General features: G+C 40.8%; 3 protein-coding genes and 1 long non-coding RNA gene across 6 annotated transcripts in view; 2 read left to right on the plus strand and 2 right to left on the minus strand.

Moving 5' to 3' along the window:
• Positions 1–18054, plus strand: part of LOC116687712 (uncharacterized) — a 42470-nt gene that overhangs the window by 11875 nt on the left and 12541 nt on the right. Inside the window, exon 3 of one of the 2 annotated variants that reach the window (XR_004331611.1) lies at positions 13933–15013. This is a non-coding gene — a long non-coding RNA (uncharacterized LOC116687712). Of the gene's footprint in view, positions 1–13932; positions 15582–18054 lie in introns of those variants that run through there. The other variant, XR_004331612.1, reaches the window with a different exon arrangement.
• On the minus strand, positions 1752–5673 carry LOC116687673 (proline-rich transmembrane protein 3). 2 transcript variants are annotated; one of them, XM_032513225.1, is made up of 3 exons: positions 5431–5673; positions 4098–4635; positions 1752–3958 (listed from the first exon to the last, which is right to left on the minus strand). In XM_032513225.1, exons 1-3 carry the CDS (start codon positions 5467–5469, stop codon positions 2382–2384), a joined length of 2154 nt encoding a protein of 717 aa, XP_032369116.1. In that variant the 5' UTR covers positions 5470–5673; the 3' UTR covers positions 1752–2381. The 2 variants fall into 2 exon arrangements, with proteins under 2 accessions (XP_032369116.1, XP_032369115.1); XM_032513224.1 differs by lacking the exon at positions 5431–5673 and having other exon boundaries at positions 4098–5394.
• Positions 6989–13671, plus strand: LOC116687671 (glutamine-rich protein 1). Its single transcript, XM_032513222.1, has 11 exons — positions 6989–7402; positions 8116–8375; positions 9505–9642; positions 9718–10860; positions 11256–11415; positions 11623–11777; positions 11850–11964; positions 12046–12154; positions 12261–12424; positions 12508–12598; positions 12670–13671. Exons 2-11 carry the CDS (start codon positions 8127–8129, stop codon positions 12854–12856), a joined length of 2511 nt encoding a protein of 836 aa, XP_032369113.1. The 5' UTR covers positions 6989–7402; positions 8116–8126; the 3' UTR covers positions 12857–13671.
• On the minus strand, positions 13808–17917 carry rpusd4 (RNA pseudouridine synthase D4). The gene is given in 7 exon segments (XM_032513247.1): positions 13808–14155; positions 15783–15880; positions 15993–16070; positions 16073–16142; positions 16472–16565; positions 16692–16899; positions 17423–17917. Coding segments are annotated over 7 exon segments (1149 nt in total). The 5' UTR covers positions 17820–17917; the 3' UTR covers positions 13808–13951.

Consider the following 18054-nt stretch of genomic DNA (forward strand, 5'->3'; position numbering starts at 1 on the left):
AGGAGTAAAATCTGGTGCAGTATCCGACAGCAACCGAGCTATTCTGAATGTTGAACATCGTGGATATAGACTAAGGGATAGCCAGACGCAAAAGTTAGACAAAGGCTTAATGAATATCCACTATAGTGAAGTGCAGTTGGATTTCAGTTATGCTAGTAATATGGCAGCTCTGGTAAGGTGCAGCAAAGCACACTTCTCTGCGGGACCTCTCCACGAATAAGCCACATTCAGATAACATTTGAGACAAAGGAGTAAGAGGCCCATCACCTGTTTGACATTAGAAGAAGAGGTTTACAAAGTTTATAGTGTATTGGCCAAAATTCTGAACTACTTACATATATACTGCCTACCACTATCCAAAAGAAAATGAGGAGCTCAGACTCATTTTACCTTCAGAGTCATCTACAATGCACTGATGTGTTCATGCGCTTCAGTTTTGCATCCATCATATTGTGCAACACTGGAAAAACAAGCACATAAACAAATAAAATTTGGTGATTGAAAAATCCAAACACACCCAACAGCTCTGCCAAAATACATTGCAATAACCATTCATTGCTCGCTCAAACTAATAGGTTCCATCATGTTTTAAAAAGGACCCAGAAAAGTTTTTGACCAATAGAGCAATATTTTGATGAGTATGTCCCCATACAGAACACATTATGCAGGCTACAGCACATGACATGTGACATAAAACACTGAAATACCAATAATTTAATTTAAAAAGGCCTAATTTTGAGATCTTAAAATAAGAGAATATAATATTCTGTTGTGTGTGTGTGTGTGTGTTTATTTATTTAGAATGCATCAACTTAGTTGGTCATGAACTAGGCTACTGGAGCAATAGGCCTATAGGCTATCAAAGATAGTTAGGCTGTTTAATCAAAGCTTGAATAGGATTAATATTTTGATTATTGTTTGATTCCTTCCCCATGTGGTATCTCATTAATAATTTAATACGCACTAAACACATAAAACCATCAGCACCATTGTGAATAATGGATCACTTTGTGTGTTCAGTTACAGGATTATTGAAGATGCGAGAGGATCTTTATAACTTACTGAATTGTGGTAACACTTTTCGTCGAACTTGAAAAAAACACGCAGCTGCGTGTTTTCCATCCACGCCTCACCTCTGAGGTGAAGACTACCTTGTAACGGAGGCCTTCGCACAATAACAGCTTCTGTATCAGCAGCTTGGCCGTTACAAAGTTGTATGGACGTTGGAGTCACCATCATCCGGAGATACTTTTGACAATTGTTGCTAAACTAATCGCTAAAACCGTCACTGTGTCTGTCTGTCATACATGTAGTCTTCAATCACAGCCAGTTGGGTGAGAGCACATGTGATGATGCATCGCAGCTTTTCTGCCGAAGAAAACCTAACTTAAAATTGAGTAAGTGCATATTCAGTTATAGACAGTAAGGCATATGGAAGTAATTTATCAAATGAGACAAGCAAATAGTTGTTTGTCAGATAGATTCCACAACAAACCAACGTTCTTGTTGTTCTGACCAAGGCTTGATTTCGAACCTGTTTCAATTGTTAAACTGGATGGACCTAATGAGAAGTGCATTGATGATATCTATGATAATCACAGCTACATGGGTAATGTTGGTATAAAGGACAAATCAAAAATCATTAGAATCATATAAATGCATTTGTGCTTTGCAAACTTTGCTACACATGCAATCACAAGTATTCCAGTCACACTTCTCTGTGTTTAAGTGCAGGGCAATCATCAAGATGATTCATATAAAGTTACTTTATTTCATACACAACTAAAAATCATATTTCTTTCTACAGAGGTAAATAGTGCAGCTTTCACATATTACCATAGGCGAGCCAAACAAATGCTCACATGACTATCAATCAGTGAAGTTAGTATACTAATTTGGTACAAACAGGAGAAAGGTGAATGAGATGATGGGAATTTTACACTTACTGATTGAAAACTGTCTACCCCACATTGGCATATAGAAACAAACATTATAAAAACAAACATTATAAAACTCTACATTGTTTATACTCTTTATATCCACTGGGGGACACTGTACTTATGGATTAAGTTGTGCTAGAACAACAACAACAAACATTTATTTCAGAAGACCCAATGGAAGTCATATTGCAAGGAATAGATAGTAACTGTGTATTTTCAAAACATACTGTACATATGGCGTGTTAATTATGTAAATATTAGACCAACACAAGTAAAGCAGTTTTTGCTTGAGGCCATATCGCAAGAGTATAACTGTACACATTATTTGATTGTGCCCCTTAATGAAGGCTAGACGTTAGAAGCAGCTTTAACATCTGTCACATCGTCTTCAGACCAGCAGTGCTGATGCATCACTGCTGAGAGTGCTAAGTTAAATTCTTTTCACTGATGTGCAGCAGCTGAAGACTCAACACTACCCTCATAATCAGTGATAAAACTCGTTGACTGTATCAGCTCTGAGTCTTTACCTTGGAAGCAGTCTAGAGATGCAGAAATAGACTCTGTATCTAACGTCCACCCATAGCCAACATAAGCTGGAGGGAATGTTGTTGTACCACTATTTCCATCAGCGGTGTCTGCGCCCACAGTTTGAGTCCATGAGGGAGGTGGAAGTGTGAACAGACCTCCTGTTACAAGATGTCTATTGGGAAGGGCATTGTCAATGCTGTGTCTGAGGTTAATTGGAGATGGAGGCCACATGTAAAATTCTATAAGTGAAAGAATACATTCGCGTTCACCACCAGGCTGCCACAGTGGTGTAGCCTGAAAGTTAGAGCTGCTATTACTAACAGGATCAGGCATGTATTCTTGTGTAATGGTAGACGGTTGATCATCATACGGACACATTAAGTTGTTGCTGACACCTGTTCTAGACAGCTTATACTTTGCCCAGTTATTTGGCATCAGGTCTTCAAAGGTTTTCTCAGATTTTCTTAGTGTCCCTTTCCGTTTCCAGGCCAAGACCCTACCCCACAAGCGGGTCCCCTCTATTGCTTTGGGCACCTCAATGCTGCCCTGCCCATGAGAGCCCCTTAAATGACCCCTGGATGGCATCCAGAAGATCCAGGACCCCAGGACAAGCAACGAAAATCCCCAAGCTAACTCAAGAACTCTGGCCCAAAACTGACAAAGCCACCAGCCCCAGCCAAAGCGCCTCCAGTTCCCCAGAAGTCCATAAAGCCAGAGGAGACTATACATCTGAAGGCTGCAGCAGAGAAACCCGAGGAAGGCGCACAGTACTGTTACTCGCCTTGCACACTTCTCAATCCTCTGTGAAGGAGCCCACTGAGGTGCAAAAGACCTGAGAAGGGGACATCGATAGGAGAAAGACTTGAGGATTCCCATGCAGAAAGGGAGGCCCCAGGAGAGGGAGAGGGTATGTAGCAACAGAGGGAGAGTGGGGGATAAAGTTGTAGAGAAAAGGTCTGCTATAAGTAATGGAGTGCAATGTGATACAGCCAGCACTCCAACCACCCACGGGCGCTGCAGCTTTAGAGGGAAAAGTAATAATTTCAACCCTCTGAGTGTGACCAGTGTGATGGCAACCTGCACCCACAGAAGGAGCTGCAGAGGGAGATTATGGAGAGCTGCCAGAGTAGCACGAGACAGGATCTGACGGGTGCCATAAGGATCAAGTAGAAGGAGGACACCACGCAGACTACCACAGAGGATCAGGAGAGTATTTGCTAAGGTCAGGGTGTCACAGAGGGGATGAGGAAGAGTGCATGCACCGACCATTCCCATAACTGCCAGGATTGCCATCAATATGAAGAGGCTAGCTGATCCAAAGACATGTAGTTCCCAGGCAAATGCCAGTGTGCGTCTCATGTCATCCCAGAGCAGATTGGTGCCATTATAGTTTGTAAGAACAACACAAGGACCTCCAGGTCCTGACAGGTAATGGTTTGTAGTGGACATTAACGCATTGTTTTGCACAGAGAGTTTAGGGCTGTCCAAACCTAAACATGAGAGACAGAGAGAGGGAGAAATAAGAAACGTCTTATTTTTGATACAGGAGAATTCAATTTTGTAAAAATTTTTGAATTGATTGTGTATTCTACTATGTGGCTAACTGTAGAGAATTAAATGTTCACTTACCATGCAGAAAATCATCCTTTACAATGGATGTATGACTCTCTTTTAATTGTTCCTCAGTTGTTCTGTGGCTGCCTTCCAAGAGAGCTTCCTCTGAGATCATGTGCACTCCGGAGTGAATGTATCCTGTAATTGAAGTATTAGCTTTATCAGCTCCTTGTTCACGAGTGCCTGAGTGGTGTAGAGTAAGTGCTGGTGTTTTAGTTAAAGGAATTCCAGACCCAGAATGGCTTTCATTGCTGGCTTGCTCAGTCTCCTTTGGTATGATGAGTATCTGTGATGCTGTACTGTCAACACTCTGTCGACGGTCCTTCACAGAGTCACTACTGCTCTCTGAATGAAAGATCAATTCACTGGCCAAACTGTCTGGAGCATTGTTGTTTCTGCCTGTGCTTCGAATTATTTGGTCTGAATCAGAGTTGTCCAGTGAACGTGAAGTGATGAGGCTTCCAAGTGAGGAGAAAGACACTGTTAGCGAAAGGAAGAGCAAAGACGGACGCCCCATTTTGACACTTTTGATATTAAGTCCAAATCCCAAAACCTGTAGGATGACAAAGAAGAACAAGAGGAACAGCCAGGCAGAGCAGACTGACATTGGCTACATAGATTACATTACTATAACCATTCCACTTCAAAACTAGACCCTTATTCAGTGTCAAGACAGGTTGAGTCACACAGATTCTTTGATAATTAATCATGTGTTTCAATCCTATAAAGGAGAATAATTTCCCTGTGTAATCCAGTGGGTTTGCACAACATCTGTGAATGGTTTATCTCAGTAAAAGTAACACAGCTTGGCAAAACCATGAAAGTTCACAGCATAAGCCAGTCTGATCTGTCTGTGACCTTTGGTCACAAATGCCAAGCTGCCACTTCAGTTATGTGCAAATCACACATGATTTGAAAGAAAAATCATAAAAACTAATATGATTAAAATAGACAATACAGCACAAGTATTAGGCATAATATTACTTTCAGCATGACCTAAACATGCTTACAGGTGACCTGATTTCCCAAAGCCTGCTGAATTATTAGGTGATTTTAGATGAATTAACATTATTTCTGTTTCTGTTTACTTTAAAACTGCTTAAAACATAAACCACAAGTTTTAAGAAATGCCTTGTGTCCTGACCCATTGTTGGGAATTTGTACTATTAAGTGCACTCAAACAAATACAAAAGTGTTAAAAAAGTAGTCCCTAAAACCAACGTGGGACTATTAACATTAATTTCACAATATTATCAAAACACAATATCTGATTGCCGAAACAAATTCTCATATACACTAAACCAAAGATTTAAAAAATGTTTAATAAAACCAGATAATTCAGACGTACCTGTGATTCCTTTTGCTCTGCTTTCTTTAAGTGCTTCATGGGTAGCACTCCACCTCTAGCTGCAGTTCAAGCATGTGTAACATGTGATTTCTGATGTAGTACATGAAGAGCATCACAGTGAGGGTTGAACCCATTGGATTTACCGGCAGGCTTTCAGCCATCCAGCTGACGTCCTATTTCTATTACTGCACCGGCTGGTTACTTGGCAGCTTTCCATCCCGATGTGTCACCTGCTAAAACCAAAATACCAGGGGTCAATTCTGGAACAGAAAAGGCTTAATTAAGCCCCATCTGGGGGATGATTGTTTTCACATATTTGTTGTAAATAATTGTCTATTAATAAAAGATGACAAGCCTCATCTGCCTCTTTTTTACAACAGTTAGTGCTAAGATTAATACCTTCTCTATAGGATTACATTAAGTAGCACAAAGTCACATGAAGTGATAATGTGAAGCCAACTAGACACACATTCTAGTATGGTTTATGCCAACTCACTGGCTATTAGTTTGAACCATATGCACATGCCAGGGGTTACATATGCCAAACATGACATGACATAAACTATGGAGAGATGTTATGCATACTCTATGCTAAAATGTGTAAAACTATTAGTCACAGTTGCCGCTTAGATGAATCTTATCATGTTTTTGCTATCGTTGTAGGCAGTTGTATATAAGAAAAAATGTTAATAAGCATAATACTCCCACCACCACTTCCACCATAGAGCCCCTGCAGTCTGCAGTGAGTGTGGGAATTAACTCTTTCCTATCTAGTGTGTGGTGGACACAGCCTATGCCCACTGTACATCTGTGTTGGTCCACCTTAAGAGGGGCGAGAGGCAGTTTGTTGTGGAGAGTACTGGGGGTGGCCCTCAGTAGCACATGCCTGGCTCTTTAAGGCAGACTGGGGAAGTTAGATCTTGTTAAAGGTACATGCATTCAAATGTTTACTAGGCATCACCAGAACATCTCTGGGAAGCATTTTAACACTGCTGCAATTATATGTACTGTATCTTTATGTGTCAATTTTAAATAACTCAACCTGGAACTTGGTTTCCAAAGTCCTGTTGTACAGACTCAAACATATAGAGGATAAAATGAGGTAGTCTGACAAAATAAGATCCATATCCCAGCTTTTGTCAGAGCTTTCAACTACAACTCATAGGTGTTGTGGCATACAGAGATTATCCTGAGGCGTATAAACAACCCAATTCAGCAAAAAAAAAAAAAAACGTTTAAGTGAATTATACATTTAGGTTTATTCTTTCAAATAATTTCCTGTAATAAATGTTTTTAGTTCAGAACGATTATAGGCTATATCCGACTGCATACACCATAAGTGCCTATTGTTACGTTATTTCCCTTCTAGTTTTTAGTGCAAGATAAAAAGAATGTAATAAAAATAGGTATGGCTCCAAATCACACAATATTGATGTGAGGTATTTTAAATTGCACAAAACATGTTTATAAAATCCGATGAAGCATCATTAGTGTGTGACTATAAACCCGTGCCAGCATGTCATCTCTGTGGATGGGAACTCTTGTTAGAACACCGCGGCAGGCCGTCGCAGGCAGGCTTTAAAGGAGTCGCGTTGTTTTCGGGGCCTATACTTCCGTCATAATATATCTCACTGGATAAACAAAGGGGAGGTTTTTGTTTGTGTCGTTGTGTTGTGTAGGTCGTAGCAATACCACTCGGAATTTAACTGGGTAAACAAATCTGTTCTTTGCTAGAGCTGTGAAACTTGTTTTACTCTGTAGCGTGCCTGAAGACGTCAGACCTCGCCTGCTCGCCGCTGCTGTTACATTTTTATCGCAATCTAAACAGCATTGTTTGCGGGATTACATCGCCATTACACGCACTATGTAGCGAAGTGAATAGTGTGCTGGTGGTAGCTGTTAGACGTTTATTGGCTTTTTAGTTTTAAACACCGTGCCTTGGCGGAAAGAAGAGGATTTCGTTTTATTTAAGGTAGCATGACAGGATCCAGAGCCATCGAGCTAGCTAGCTAACGTTAGCACAATGATTAGCTAGCTAGCGTCATGATATGTATGGAATGAATGGACTGTTGCTTTATTGTTTAACACATGGTATTAGCAAATATGTAGCTAAATTGCATAGTTTACGGTAGATATCACAACTCGGTGATGTTAAATACAGTTAGCGGTTGCTAACAAGCCTGTCTGTCCATACGGGCTGTGACAAAACAGTGCCTTGCTAACATCGTGAAGCTAGCTTGCTAATCACTAACGTTAGCTGTAACGTAGACAGTACAGATTCTGTCAAATGTATTGTTGGTGCACTATAAACATCTGACCAAAATTGTCTTTGGTGTTAAAGCTAACGATGTACAGTTAGCTGTGAGTTATATCTCTGACTGTAATTTTTTTAAGTTAACGTTATTAGAAAAAGTTGATGGAAGCGCATCAGTCATTGTAATGTTAACCTATTGACTTACAAGCCAAAATGCACTTTGTCCCTTGTGCTTGTTAAGTTGTTACGTCACCCTGTTGTTTAAATGACAGTATTTAGCAAATTAATGTCGTGCTTATATAAGTGCACTGGCCCTCTTATTACAATATTCTTCATTAACGTTATGCATGTCTGTGCTTTCAATACATAGTAAATGGGAGTTCGTTTGGACTTGATTGGGCTCTCAATTGTTTGAAAATATATCCTTTTAGGTCAATTGAGGATGAATGAGCAGGGGAGTGGGGTCGTTTCCTTTGATGAGTATGTGCGGCAGAAGGCACGCACTGTGCCTCAGCACAGGATGAAGGAGTTCCTGGAGTCTCTTGCCAAGGGCCCAGAGGTGCTGCAGGAGTTCAGCCAGCAGGAAGGTGCGGCAACCACCACGGCCATGGTGTACCAGCAGCAGGGTACCAACTGTGTCTATGCAGACAGTACAGAGGTGGCTGGCTCTCTCTTAGAGCTGGCTTGTCCGGTAAGAGCAGGTCCCTTTTTATTATGGTTGATGTTGAATGATATTCTTCACTGTGTTGCAATCCGCTGCACATACGTGCCTAAAGTACAGGGGTGAACTCTGCAGATATTTCGTTTCATCTGTCTGTGCATCAAGAGTCTGCACAGCAGCATCAGGTGCAAGTTAGTTTATCAGCAATGTCAGTTTATCGTATTATGCTATGGTAAAATTGCACAAGACAGATGGGGCCTGCAGGGACCCGAAACAAAGAGATATATATATATATATATATATTATATATATATATATATATATATATATATATATATATATCTCATTTCTCACTAACAAGAAGAAGAAGAAAATAATGAGAACAGTGTGGTGTTTGAGTCTTTAAGTTAGTGATGTTGGAGTGAAGTAGCTTTGCTATGTCAGCTCTGATACTTTCACCCACTCACTGTTAAGTAAAGGAGGTGGGGAAGGATTTTCTGATTCAAATTCAAAGCCTAAATGTCAGATTTTGATGATCAAGTTTTTAATTTGAGAGTAAAGTTGCCAAAGTACAGTTGATATGTTCATAGTTAGATAAACTGTTAATACATCTGAGGTAACTCGAGATCTACAGTTGTATAATAAAATATCTATATTACAGTTGACAGGCATTGTTTCTTACCTGCAAAATGCCTCATGATTGGAGTGGTTATTGGTCTCCTACTAGTTGTTAGGAGGCATGGCCTTGGCTACACAATGAAGAGGGAACACTCATTCACTCACATTCTCTTTACTGCTGCACTTCTGTCTATGCCTTGTCCTTAAATTTATAAATATTAATAAAGCCCATCGTGGAATATTCCACAATAGACCGCTTCTCTACTGTGGATTTGCAAAAACATAGGGTTGTGTAAAAGTTTCTTTGGTTAAATTCACTGATATTGATCACTGATGTGATGTGTAGACTGTTTGTTTGATATGCTCAGTATTGACAATATTTGTATTAGTGCAGCTTCACATTTTATTATCAGAAATGTCATTACTTTGGACATAAACTCACTTTTTCATCACAATGGTCAGTGAGCAGTAAGTCATTAAGGTATGTAATTTCTTGATATTTTCCTGACGGGCCTGTTTATTAACATTCCCTTTGTGCCAGGTTCAGATTCAGGAACAGCCGGGCCAGTCAGTTGGCCAGGTTCTTGAGGTGGCCTCCCCCTCACAGCAGGAGCTGCAGGGAATCTCAACAGCCCATTTTGTCCAGCAGGAAGAGCTCACAGAGGAGCAGCAGCAACAGGTACAGGATTTTTTTTTAAACACACACCCATATCATGTGATGCTGGTTTGTGACTATGTCAACTATGTTCCACAGATTCAGGCACAGCTGGTTGCTGCTGTTGCTCGAGGACAACAAATCCAGCTGTCAAGTGGACAACAAATACAGTTACAAGGAACACAGCATATTCAGCTGCCAGGTGGCCAGCAAATTCAACTTCAGGCTGGCCAACATATTCAGCTACAGGATGGCCAACATTTTCAGCTACAGGATGGCCAACATTTTCAGCTACATGATGGCCAACATTTTCAGCTACAGGATGGCCAGCAAATTCAGCTACAGGATGGCCAGCAAATTCAGCTACAGGATGGCCAGCAAATTCAGCTACAGGACGGCCAGCAAATTCAGCTTCAGGATGGCCAGCAATTCCAGCTACATGGTGGCCAGCAAATTCGGCTACAGGGAGGCCAACAAATTCAGCTACAAGATGGCCAACAAATTCAGCTACCAAGTGGCCAGCAAATTCAACTACAAGGTGGCCAAAAAATTCAGCTACCAGGTGGCCAACAAATTCAGCTACAGAGGGGCCAGCAGATCCAGATTCAGACCATAGAGGCCATGTCTCCTTCGCAGCAACAGGACTCACCCAGGGAAGCAGAGAGGAGGTCCGCCACTGTCCCAACGGTTCTCCAACCTGCCAAGAAGCGCAAGGTGGATGTCCCTCTATCTGTGTCTTATGCTGTTACACAGGGGCAGCAGGTGGCCACAGTTCTAACCATCCCTCAAGGGCAGCAGCAGAGCTATGTGTCCCTACGACCAGATTTGCTCACTGTTGACAGCGCTCAACTGTACAGCGCTACAGGAACAATCACAGGTCCCACAGGTGAGACCTGGACCATCCCTGTGTACTCCACTCCACAGCAGCAGGGGGTAACTCACATTGCCATACCACAGGACACATACAGCACAATGCAAGTTACCACCACTAACGGTAAGGACAAAATGTCCCCCAGTTCCTCATCAAGGTCTGCAGATGTGCAGTCGGCCTCCACTGGAACGCAGGAAGAAATAGTACAGACCCTGTTCCCAGCGCAGTTCATGAACGGGAACATTCACATCCCTGTGGCAGTGCAGACTGTAGGAGGGACTTACAATGCCGCACAGTCGGTACACATATGGGACCCAAATAAACAGCAGAGCCAAGGAGAAGAGGGACAAGAGCAGCAGCTTCATCTACAGGTGCGTTCTGACTTTTTCCATTGTCTGAATTGGTCCTATGCTATGTATCCTGTTTTCTCATAGCTCAAAGCAAAAAATGGATAAAAAAAAAAAAGTATCTTAAAATTGTTCTTGGTGATGAGAATGAATAATGTGGCAGACATGTATCATTATAGTCAGGAAATACTAAGAACATTTTGTTTTGAAAACTTACAAATGCATTTTTGTTTTGTGTAACTATCACTATTAAATTCCCTGGTTTCTGTTTTGTAAACTTGCATTGAAAAATCACATGTAAATTATTTCTAATTACTGTAATAACATTATCTAGCTAAATTATTATCATGTGATTACAAAGTTAGCGTTTTTATTCTTGAAAGCCTTAACTGTGACACTTTTCTTTTGGTCTGGTGCAGGGTCACATAGAAACAGAGTGTCATGCTGAACCGCCTACAGAGATCATGGTTCCTGTCTGCCTGAAGCCAGAGGAAGGCCTGGAGGTCTGGCGCCTTTGGGTGAAACGAAAAAATGCGGAGCTAAACAAGCAGGAAAAGAACAAGCTTGCACCCATAGGACGTAAGTCAACTAATAATTGTTTGAACAGACATTGATAAACACTGAAATCTATCATTATGTATGCTTACTCAAACCACTGCAAGCAATAAAACAATAGTTTTAATTCCTTATGCATTCGCTGTTCATATTTTACTTCTTAAGAACTTTTATTCTGCTTTAAAAATGTGTGTGTGAACTAAGCACTCATCTGTCTGGGGCTCTGTACAGGTCGTCAGCCCCTGCGTTTTCAAGAAGACTTGGTGTCCAGCGCGGTAGCTGAGCTAAACTTGGGTCTTTCCCTGATGACGCAGGAGGCACGAGGATCAGACGAAGAGCAATTCACATCTGATGTTCTATATTATGTTTTCTTGTGCATACAAAAGGTTAGTATCCCCATGCTCAAACAGTGTGTATTGCCAAATGGCGGTCTTCTTAAATTCTTTTTTTTTCTTTAGTATCTCTCCGAAAATGGACGTGTGGACGATATTTTCTCTGATCCATATTACACACGTTTTTGTGGGTGTTTACACAAAATCCTGGATGGTTGGAAACCCAGTGTCCATCCTTTAGGTAAGAGAGTCAACATATACAGTACATTTTTATTCAATTGTTTTATAGAAAGAATTGCTCATGGCATGTTTTTCATCTTAGGTTATGTCATCCCAAGTCATGTAACAGAGGAGATGCTGTGGGAGTGCAAACAGCTTGGTGCACATTCACCAGCCACATTGCTTACAACTCTAATGTATTTCAACACTAAGTGAGTAACTGCATCTCACCACTTAATGAGCTGAATAGGTTTTCTTTAATGACAGACATGAATTTTATTTTTTACTGCGTGTGGTAAAAACACATCTTTGTCACAGGCATTTCCACCTGACAACACCCGAACAGCACATGAAAGTAGCTTTCTCTAAGGTCCTAAGACACACGAGGAAGAACCCCGCTAATGCCAAGGACAAAGCGACCAGCATCCGGCTTCTCAAAGGGCAAGGTCCACAAAGTGCAGGACAGAATGGCGCTCAATACAGTAAGCGTCATGTTCAAGTCTTGCTACAAGTCACAGCCTTTGACAGCAGAAGTTGCTGACGTGCCATGTGACGTCTGTTTCAGAAACTGATGACATGTATGAAGAGCAGGCTGAGGATCCTGAGAATCCCCTCCGCTGCCCCATTAAACTTTATGACTTTTATCTCTTCAAATGGTAAGTACACTGTGTGTTTGTGTGTGTTTGTGTTCAACTACCCAAAAATAAAACTTTTCTCCCTTTTCCAGTCCTCAAAGTGTTAAGGGACGTAACGATGCATACTACATGACTCCAGAGCCTGTCGTTGCGCCAAACAGTCCGATGTGGTACTCCTCTCAGCCCCTCACGAGTCAGCAAGTTGAGCAGGTGCTGGCCCGCATCATCGTGGTCAGAGAGATCCAGGAGATAATCGGCGTTGGTCCTGAGTTAAACTAAGAGGACTGACCGAAACTTGTTCTTTAGTCACTGATAGTTGACTATGCAGTATCCATCCTGACTCTATAAACCTCAATGACCATCATCTCAAATCAAAAGGAACAACTTCTGAAACAATCATTTCTCTTTGAGGAGTGCATCATAAAAGCAAAGATTTGTTTTTTTTCTCTATTTACATTTTCTGTTTTCAGCTGATGGGCTGGACTGTTCTTTCTTTTGAATACCTTTTGTAAACCATTGCCTCTGTAACCTTTAAACGGGCAAGTAAGGGAGGCTTTAGTCTTACCGCTGCTGGACTTTGATTGACCTCCTGCCCTCTGAACTCTGCAGATGTGGTACAATTTCCTATAAAAGTATACATTTGAGGATATAAACCTTCAGTACTTAACCTCACAGACCATTTAACACATTGTCTTTTCAAAGTCCCACTATGATACAATACATCTTAATGGACAATTACAGGGACTTCTTCTCACAATTGTTTTGTATACTGACATGCATTTTGGATCACATAATTGATACGTTCAAAACTGAAAAACTTGTGCCTGTTTTCAAAAACGACGTCATTATTTATGCTGTTGGATCATTGAGCGAGTGGAACCTCAGATATTCACAAGTCAAAGTGCTATATTGTGGTAATTCAGGAGATTGGAAACACTTTTTCTCAGGTCAAAGCTAGTGATTTAAACACCCATCAAGGATTTTTGCCAACTTGTTCCTGTATGTATAGTAGATTATTAAACAGGACATGCAGATGGAAGTCTTTGTTTAGCTAACAGTATTAATCCTTGTCTCAAAAGTCATGACAAGCAATTCAAAAAATGATAGGAATAAGTGCAGTGTTATCTGTGGAAATGCAATTCTGACATTTGGAAGGATTAGTTGTAGGCCTTTTTATAAAAAAAATTGTCTAGTTATCTATTTGGATTAACAACATTGACAAATTGTTGGGATACAGTTCTGCTTTGTTTATTACTAAAAATTAGTTTAGCACTGTATATTCATTTGATAATTTGACATAACCTTACAATTGTTGCAGTCTGAAATTCTGCACAATCAATACCCAAAACATTTAGACATCACTTGAAGAGGTGGTTAGTTATGGTCTCGTTGGTCAGGAAGGGTTAAATGCAGTCGATTCAATGTTTGTGTGAAGTATTTAGGCAGGGGACAGGACACGTTGACGGCAGCTCCGTTGGTAGCTGGCAGCGTCAGCTGTCGAGCGAGCACGTGTAGAGGAAGATACCGGATCTTGCTCTGTTCCAGTCCAAGTTTTCCCAGCACATGGTCTGGTAATTTCTGTGTATCAAAACAAACAAATTTGTCATTTTATTTTAGAAGATACTAAATGACAGTAACTGAGTCATCCTCTACTGTTTGTATATGTTTAACAATATACCAAAGGGAAAGCAACAAAAACTCTCAAAAGGTTTCAAAGCATGACCCAACAGATTAAAAAAAAAAAAAAGCCCTGTTTTGGATGCCAGTAGGGTACGTTTGCAATAGTCTCGCATTGCATTGGAGTAAGGGATGGCTTTACCACACATACATTCTAGGATAGGAGACAAAACAACAACTCTAGATTATTTGCATTTCTTTAAACCAAGCACAATTGTCCTTGGCAGCGCCACAGTCTGGACGCAGCGAAATGGTCTCAGGGAGGAACTTGTTTTGGTGGAATATTTGCACCCCACAACAACGCCACATAAAATAATAAATGACTAACTGTTCTCACAATACACAGTGAGCTATTTAAATTACCTGGATACATGGTTAAATGTAATTTGCTCTTACTAGTATATCACCATGTGTACTTTGTGCATAATAATCCCCGCTTAATCTGTTTCAGTTAGATAGTATATGCCGTAAAACATATTCTTTGTAAAACTTTACAATCATTCTTCGTAAGAACCATGCAGACCTAACTTATTGCACAATCCAAATTTTCTTAAACTTGCCATTTTCAGCTTGTTAGCTCTAAATTTCCCGAAGGGATTTTGATAACGAGAATGGCATCACACAGGGAGCGGAGCGGGAGTCAGGCAATTATCCTGGAAATAAACTTTGGTTGATTCAGACTAGTGAGGCCACAACAAGTGGTACATTAAGAATCAAAATATTTGCCATGTGGGAGGGAGCTGAAAGTACAAGATGCTGGTTTCATTTATAGGATACAAAGGCCATATTTATGACGCACCACACTGACTATGTTTAGATGCATATAATATTCCAAAAAAGGCATTATTCCGACTAAGCTGTGTACATGGCTAATGAAAGTGAATATTACACTAATAATCCCGTTTACATCCAGTCGTGCAAAAGACTTTTTTTCAGTTTTCCACCCGTGGCAGACTTGTTTGACCATGTGCACACACCATCCCTCTCTCATTCTTTTACCCACTTTCTTAAAGAAGTTGCCGTTGCGATGTTTGTTCATTTCCAAACACTTGTTGATATCCAAGTCTCTCATAATGTTTAAAAGTAGGAGTGTTTCTCCTTTTTGTTTGGGCATGCATCTCTACTACAACTTTGAGAACTGTTGGCTTATGGTTTGTGTACAAAAACCATAGCAACTTACAGAGCCGACCATAAGCCAAAAACAGACAAGAGGCCGCACGCTGAGGTAAAAACCCAGATTAGGCGCATATTCTGAATGCGCTGTATGTGATCTACATGTCCAAAGAATACTGGCATGTCCCACGTCTTAATTGGAAAATGCTATATTCGTAAAATTCCAAAAGGAATATGCTGTTTACATGACCTGTATCAAATTTTGATTATTGTCATCTTCAAAATAATAATGGAATATTGGTGTGCATGTAAATATACTCACTGCTAGTTTGTAGTGTAACTGCATATGGTATGCAATTAATGTTCTAGTGGCAATTGTGAACATATTTTCTGTGATACTCTAAACATATTTTACCTGGGGTGCAAGTTTGCTCCAGTGGGAATATTTGTGGTCACCAAGAATGGGGCATGTCAGAGCAAGTGCCATGTGAACCCTCATCTGGTGCTTCACTTCTGTGGACACAAAAAAGCAACACAGAAAAACTGGGTCAAGTCTTTTTAAAAATAGATTTAACATACTGAAATGGCAGTTATTTCCTGTGATAAAGCACTTCCAGTGTCTTACCAGTAAAAGGCTGGAGCTCCACGAGGCTGCAACCACCGCTGCTGTCCAAGACTCTGTACTTGGTCACTGCAGGATGGCTTGCCTATGGGCGCGGACTTTGGTCACACCATCGCCTGAATCATTCATTTTGAAAAGAGGACTTAGAGCCATCTGAAATTTAAATGAATAAGTTATTGTGAATAGTTCTACAACGTTAGCCTCATTGACTAGTAGTTAACTTGAAACAACTCTAAATAGACAATATACAGTAGGATAACATGATGTGACCAACAGCAAGAAAACCCAAAGCATTACATTTACTATATAACATGAAACAAAAAGAAAGCAGCTCTTTACAATTGTAAAGCTAAAACTGTACTTGTTTTTTTGGTTTTTTTTACTAATGACTAAAGCAATTTTCACATTTGAATTAAGTTTCTGTCAGTTGATAAACTGACTTACTAATTATTACAGCATAAAAACCACAAAATAGGAGACACCTTGTAGTGTGGCTGAGAGCCTGTGACCTCTCTCTCTATGATGGGGATGTCAATCACTCCTTCAGATGGAACAGGTACACCAACTGTGATGACCCTGAGGAGGAACAGTGAATACATTAAAGACTGGCACACATGTTATTGTAGCATGTGGTGTGACAATGTGGAGGAACAATCTTTAAATTCTATTTTAACCACTTTTCTTCCCCTCACTGTGTCTTACCAGTACTTTCTCTGCACTTGGTTATTTCTGTGAAGGTTGAGTATGTGCTTGACTACTTCGTCACTCCTGGCCAGCAGGAGGGCTCCTGTTGTTTCCTTCTCCAGCTTCAGACAGGGGAACAGCTGAGAATCAGACTTGATCTTCATCCCATCCATCATTTTGGAGAGAACATGAAGCACAGAGGAGATCGATGTAGCCCCACAGTCATCTGAGACCAACAACAAATGTGTGTAGTCAGGCCCAGATACTCTGAAACTTCAAAATGACTCAACAGTTCTGTCAATATCTTGTAATTTAAACCTATTCCGTAACTACTACTGCAATAGTATGTAGTTACCATTATTGGAATAGCACGATATATCAGCAGACCAATACAATTGACCCATATTGACTTATTATCAGTATGGGCACATTTGTTGGCAGATATACAAAGAAATGTAGGTCTGCAATTTAAGACTTTTTTTTCTTTACCCATTAATCTGCAGAAACGTTTTTGGTCTATAGAGATTTCAGAAAATAGTGAAAAAAATGAGTGCATTATTACAAAAATAATCGTCATTTGAAGTCCAAAAGCTTCTGATAATTAAGCTGGAACTAGAGCGTGTGTGGCCTTTTACTTGGGAAATTACAAGATGAATCAAACATCTTTCAATTAACTAAATTGACACAAACTGTCTTTTACTGTACTCAGAATAAAATCAGTAAACTGTGATTAGCTTCTGTTGGTTTACCTCTAACAGGAACACCATACGGTTTGTTGATGACAACCAGATCTTTGTCCTGGTACAGCACGGCTTTGTGCAGGTGTTTTGCCAGCACGTTAGGATGAACATGTTGTAGCTGCAGACTGAACCGTTTCAGCTCCATCACCCTCTTCTGCTGGCCGGTTAGCGGAGGCTCTGTGGCCTGTGGCTTCGTCCTCTCCTGCTGGACCCGCCGCGCCAGGTCGAGGGCCCTCAGCCGGGGCTTCTCTCCCGTGGCGAAGCCTGGAGCCGGTTTAGAGGCAGTGGCCTGGCTCCGGCTGAGGGGCGGACACCGGCAGCCGTTTGTCCACGGTTTGACACGAGAGAGGACGACGTTCAAACCGGATTTCCAATCACTACAGGATATTCTCCTATAGCTGTTCATTGTGAAGTGGAGCTAAACAGTTCCCATTAGCTTAGTACACACAACTCCAGACCAGAGGACACATGCTCGCTGTTTCCGGCTTCCGACCTCCGGGCCGCACCTTTCAGAATAAAGGCGTCCAAACGTAATTTGCATACAGTGAAAAAAGCAAGAAAATGCAAAAATCAAATATTTTAACAGCTGTAATAGTGATTTTGGTAAAACATACAGTAGTTCAGTCAAATAAATAAAATGT

Source organism: Etheostoma spectabile, chromosome 4 (assembly GCF_008692095.1).
Source record: "Etheostoma spectabile isolate EspeVRDwgs_2016 chromosome 4, UIUC_Espe_1.0, whole genome shotgun sequence".
Taxonomy (NCBI): domain Eukaryota; kingdom Metazoa; phylum Chordata; class Actinopteri; order Perciformes; family Percidae; genus Etheostoma; species Etheostoma spectabile.

Bases quoted from the DNA above. Each gene is read 5' to 3' on its own strand.
- LOC116687673 (XM_032513224.1), bottom strand. From the start codon at position 4,689: ATGTCAGTCTGCTCTGCCTGGCTGTTCCTCTTGTTCTTCTTTGTCATC. The intron at 3,959-4,097 runs GTAAGTGAACAT...TCTCATGTTTAG, and splicing joins AAAGGATGATTTTCTGCATG to GTTTGGACAGCCCTAAACTC.
- LOC116687671 (XM_032513222.1), top strand. From the start codon at position 8,127: ATGAATGAGCAGGGGAGTGGGGTCGTTTCCTTTGATGAGTATGTGCGG. The intron at 8,376-9,504 runs GTAAGAGCAGGT...CCTTTGTGCCAG, and splicing joins TCTTAGAGCTGGCTTGTCCG to GTTCAGATTCAGGAACAGCC. The intron at 12,425-12,507 runs GTAAGCGTCATG...CGTCTGTTTCAG, and splicing joins ACAGAATGGCGCTCAATACA to AAACTGATGACATGTATGAA.